Here is a 5,516-nt window from a genome sequence, read left to right on the forward strand (position 1 = left end):
AAGAAATTGCTTCGGCATATGTCTGAGATTTTGCTGCCTGTGGATTCCTCTAGTATTTTTATGGTTTCCCGTCTTACATTTAAATCCTTTAACCATTTTGAGTTTATTTTTGTGTATGGTGTAAGTTGGTGATCTAGTTTCATTTTTTTGCATGTATCTGACCAATTTTTTCAGCACCATTTATTGAAGAGGGTGTCTTGACTCCATTGTATGCTCTTGCCTCCTTTGTCAAATATTAATTGAGCATATTGGCTTGGGTCAATTTCTGGGTTCTCTGTTCTGTTCCATTGGTCTGCTAGTATATGTCTGTTCTTCTGCCGGTACCTGGCAGCTTTGAGAATGGTGGCTTTGTAATATAGCTTGATATCTTGTATTGTGATTCCTCCAACTTTGTTCTTCTTTCTCAGGATTGCTGTGGCTATTTGGGGTCTTTTTTTATTCCAGATGAATTTTTGGAGAGTTTGTTGTAGATCTTTGAAATATAGTGCTATCTCTTTTAAAGCCATGCTTTCATTCAAACTGGAAATGTTAGCATAGTGGAGTGACTTTTCCAAGGTCATAATCTCCTTTCAATTGGAAGAACTGTAGTTTGCTTCTGTTCCTTTTGATGTGATAAGACTGAGACTTTGCTGCTATCCTGTTTCAAAGAGCTAAGAAAAATACAAACTAACTAAAATGCTGAAGTTCACTTTTCCCTGCAATATTTTTAGGAGTCCATGCAAACCTTACGTATTTCTTTCACTTGTATCTTTTCCTATGTCAAACAGGAGTGGTGCAAGTGGGCATCCCTGTCTTGTTCCTGTTCTTAGGGGAAATGGTTTTAGTTTATGCCCATTGAGTATGATGTTGGCTGTAGGTTTGTCATATAAGGCTTTGTTATGTTGAGGTATGATCCGTTTATTCCCACTTTGCTGAGAGTTTTTATCAAGAAAGGGTGTTGGATTTTGTCAAATGCTTTTTCTGCATTGATTGATATGATTATGTGATTTTTGTCTCTCAATTTGTTTATGTGATGTATCACATTTATTGATTTGCGGATATTTTACCATCCTTGCATTCCCGGAATAAATCCCACTTGGTCATGGTGTATGATCTTTCTAATGTAATGTTGGATCTGATTTGCTAGGATTTTAAAAAATATATATATTTTATTGATTTCAGAGAGGAAGGGAGAGGGAGAGAGAGATAGATACATTGGTCAGTTGCCTCATGTAAGCGCCCTGACTGGGGATTGAACCCAAAATCTGGATATGTACCTTTACTGGGAATTGCATAGGAAGGACACTCCAACTAAGCCACACTGGCTAGGGCTTTGATTATTTTCTTAATGCTTAATCTGGGAAGTATAATTAACATTTTAAACTTATAACGACTTTGTTTGAATTAATACCAACTTAGTCTCAGTATTATATAAAAACTCCTATTCATCTCCGCCCTACCCCCTTTAAGTTGTTATTGTCACAAATTACATCATTATAAATTGTGTTCCCATTAATATAGATTTATAATTATTGCTTTATGTATTTGTCTTTAATTTGAATAGAAATAAAGAAAAATTACAAACCAAAAATACAATAATACATCCTTTTATATTTATGTAATTATTTTAAATGTTCTTTATTTCTACTTATGGTTTTGAGCTATTGTTTATTGTCCTTTCATTTCGACCTAAATGACTTCTTTTTCTCTTGCAAAGCAGATCTACTAGTGATGAATTTCTTCAGCTTTTGTTTTTCTGAGTATCGTTTACTTTCTCCTTATTTTTAAAAAATAATTTTGCTGGCGATAGCAATTCTTGGTTGACAGTTTTTTTCTTCTAGTATTTTAAATATGTAATTGCATTGCCTCTGTCCTCTATGGTTTTTGTTTTATAATATATTTTTACTGATTTCAGAGAGGAAGGGAGAGGAAGAGAGATAGAAACATCAATGATGAGAGAGAATCATTGATCAGCTGCCTCCTGCACGCCCCACACTGGGGATTGAGCTGATGTCACTGCAGAATAGGGATTACAAAAATAGAATATATATAGGTCGACACTCAACCACTGAGCCACGCCGGCCAGGCTGACCTCTATGGTTTTTTATGAGAAATTAGCTGTTGATCTTAAGGAGAGAAGTACCCAATTAGTCAAAACAAAGGCAAGTATCTTTCATTAGTTATTCAGGGAGCACCCAGACAGGTCAAAACAGGCAAGCAAAACTCCTTAAAAACAAAGTCTCCATAGCTCCTTTTGGAACCAGGAACTCATAGTGGGAACTCCAGATTTTGTGTCCAAGTCTGCTGCCAGACTGGGGAGGGGATTGGGTAGGGGTAAATTTTATTGCTAGAAAGCTCTCCTGCTACATTCCAGCTCTTTCCTGGTTAAAAGTTTTCTTGGTTATTGTAAACTTTTGACTGCCTTTGAGAGTTAGAATAAAGTTGATTTTGACAGGATTTGTAAGTTTTTTTTCCATATTTCTGGGAAGGTATGGACCCCAGAGCTCCCTTTTCCACCATTTTTGCTGATGTCACTGCAGAATGGGGATTTTTTTAAAAAAAACAACCATACTTCTAGCAGCTGGGAGATCAAAAATAGTAAGATGGACAATTTGTTAAAAAAGACACACACACACACCAATGTCTCTTCTCAACAACTTATCTTCACTTAATTTGACCCCACATTCCTTGCTTATTGAATTTGTATAATGTATATTCATGGTTAAAAAAAGTAATCTAATACTCTTTTTAAAGTATAAAGAGACAAGTAAATTAATTTCCCATGGCATCATTTATTTTGAACATGTTTTATGTCTTATAAGAATCCACTTAGATCGTAGATTCAAAAATTTAAAAATAGATGCTATGTTTACTTTTGTTTCTGGAAATATAATGAATTTGAAAAACTACCTTTTCCTATTTTACCAGCTCATTTTGAAGTCCTTATAAAGTATATTGAGAATTTTTATGTTATGATAGAAAATAGCTAAAGAGGAAAAATGAAAGTAAAGTGACAATTCCTTTTTTTTTTTTTTCACTTTGGCAGGTTATTGACAAATTCAAACAGACTTACAACAACCAGAAATGCTGTATGGGCCCTCTCAAATTTATGTAGAGGCAAAAACCCTCCTCCAAACTTTAGTAAGGTATGAGTAAAATACACAAACTAAGCAACTGTGTATATAAACTTTTAAGGCTCCTTTTAATAGATTTTTAGAGATTGAATGGAAATTATTTTTATTTTAATAACTATTTTCCTTACTGATTAGACAATGTTTGCACATACACAAAATCAAGAGATATATTGTGAAAAGGAAGTTTTCCTTTCTGCCCCTCCCATACCCATGATTCCCTCTCCTCAGGCAACCACTGTCACTGATGTTTACGTATCTCAGAGTTGACTTTAGAAACCTTCTAGTCTAGTTGTCACTTAGGAAATTGGAGCCCCACACAAGATTAAGGTAATTCATTCAGGTCCACTGTTATAAAATTAAAGTAACTAGTCCAGAGTGGCTTGTGCTTTCACATTGTACTGTTTATGTGTTAGAATATTTTTTTCCCATCTACTAATATTCTGCTAAAATAATAGATCATTTATAAATTCCCAATCCCAGTTGTATTGTCTTCAGTAGGATGTTGTTAGAAAAGTAGAATGTGGGTAAATTTTTGGGATACCATTTTACTCCTTTTGAATTCCACATTTCATCTCAAAAAGTAGATTAAACAATTAGCTTTGATTATATATTTTTTCTTTCTTTTTTGTTTATCTTTATTGTTGAAAGCATTGCAGATGTCCCTGTTATTTCCCCATTGACTCCCTCCTCCCTGCTCTCACTCCCTCCTCAGGCCTTCACCACACTATTGTCTGTGTCCATGGGTTATGCATATATGCATGTAAGTTCTTTGGTTAATCTCTTCCTGCCCAACCCTCCCATTGAGATTCATCAACCCATTGCATACTTCCTTGTCTGGTTCTGTTTTGTTCATCAGTTTCTTTGTTCATTAGATTCCAAATATAAGTGAGATCATGTGGTATTTGTGTTTCTCTGACTGGCTTATTTAACTTAGCAAAATAGTACAACCACTATGAGAAACAGTGTGGAGTTTCCTCAAAAAATAAAAAATGGAACTGCCATTTGACCTAGTGATCCCACTTCTAGGATTATATTCTAAGAATCCCGAAACACCAACCATAAGGAATATATACACCCCTATGTTCATAGCAGTGTTATCTACAATAGCTAAGATCTGGGAGTAGTCCAAGTGCCCATCAGTAGATGAATGGATACTTTTTCCATTGATTTTTAGAGTGGAAAGGAGGGAGGGAAGAAGGGGGGGGAGAGAGAGAGAGAGAGAAAGAAAGAAAGAAAGAAAGAAAGAAAGAAGAGAAACATGGATCTGAGAGAGACATATTGATTGGTTGCATTCTACAGGCTCCCTGACCAGGGCTGGGGATAGAACCTGCAAGCCAGGTACGTGCCCTTGACCTCAGAATCCAATAAGTGACCCTTTGGTGTGCGGGCTGATGCTCTAACCACTTAGCAACATCAACCAGGGCTCCTTTCCCTCTTTTAACTGCATGTATGGAGATGAAAAATACAAAGATCTGTGGTATATTTTGTACCACTGCCTTGATTTGTGCTAAGGTGCTGATAGTTTTACCCACCATTGCTTTTGTACCTTTAATGCAAATGTCAACAAAATGAAAAAGACCAGTTATGTGTTAGTATAATTGTGAAAAAATTTTTGGCATAAAAGACCTCCAAATGTTGCAAGAATCCCTCAGGGGTTCATGGACCCCACTTTAAGACCCTCTGGCCTACAACATCATGTAATATCTACTTGACTAATTCCCTGTATTTCTCTGTATTTTCCTTGTTTGTGAGAAGATGGTGGAGCAGAATGTTTTTATTTTGCTCTCTTAAAATAGAAATATGTAGCACTTCATTGTTTTTTACATAAGTAAAAGGATATATATCAGTTACACTAGTTTTTTTAATTTAAAAGTTTATAGTTGCTTTTAAGAACTGATTCTCACGTTTCTTTGTTCAAGGAAGAGGAGGTGGTTGGCAAGGGTGAAGGCATGATTGTTGGGGTAGGATCCAGTTGTGCAGATTCTATTTCCTAACTTACAGATGAACATGTCTGTTTTGTAAGTGAACTGATTTCTGTTCCTGGGTCCTAGGGTCATTTTTACAGGAAGGTCCCAGCAGGGAAGATAAGTGCTTTCAGAAGATTATAGTGTATGTACTGGCAATCTTTAAAATAGAGGTGAAGAGAACATCAATCTAAAATCTTAGAATGTGAAAAAGCTGTCATCACTTTTTATTTGTGGCATTTAACATAGAACTCTTACCTGAGAAGAGAGACTAAGAGATGTTAGGTTGCTGATTAAAAAATAAAAACCTTAAAGGAATATATAGGGTATCCCAAAATTCACGCAAGAAGTAATTTTGATAGAAAACACAGGTTTATAATTAAAAATTGTAAATTTTTTATTGATTCATAAAGTATACAGTATAGGGTTATGTATGGAA

General features: G+C 35.3%; 1 protein-coding gene across 1 annotated transcript in view; it reads left to right on the plus strand.

The window, feature by feature from the left end:
• KPNA5 (karyopherin alpha 5 (importin alpha 6)) overlaps positions 1-5,516 on the plus strand; it is a 34,989-nt gene that overhangs the window by 15,438 nt on the left and 14,035 nt on the right. The window contains exon 7 of the mRNA XM_005858919.2: positions 3,026-3,125. Coding sequence (XP_005858981.1) covers positions 3,026-3,125 — 100 coding nt within the window. The remainder of the gene's footprint in view (positions 1-3,025; positions 3,126-5,516) is intronic.

This window comes from Myotis brandtii, unplaced genomic scaffold (assembly GCF_000412655.1).
Source record: "Myotis brandtii unplaced genomic scaffold, ASM41265v1 scaffold123, whole genome shotgun sequence".
NCBI classification, from domain to species: Eukaryota; Metazoa; Chordata; class Mammalia; order Chiroptera; family Vespertilionidae; genus Myotis; species Myotis brandtii.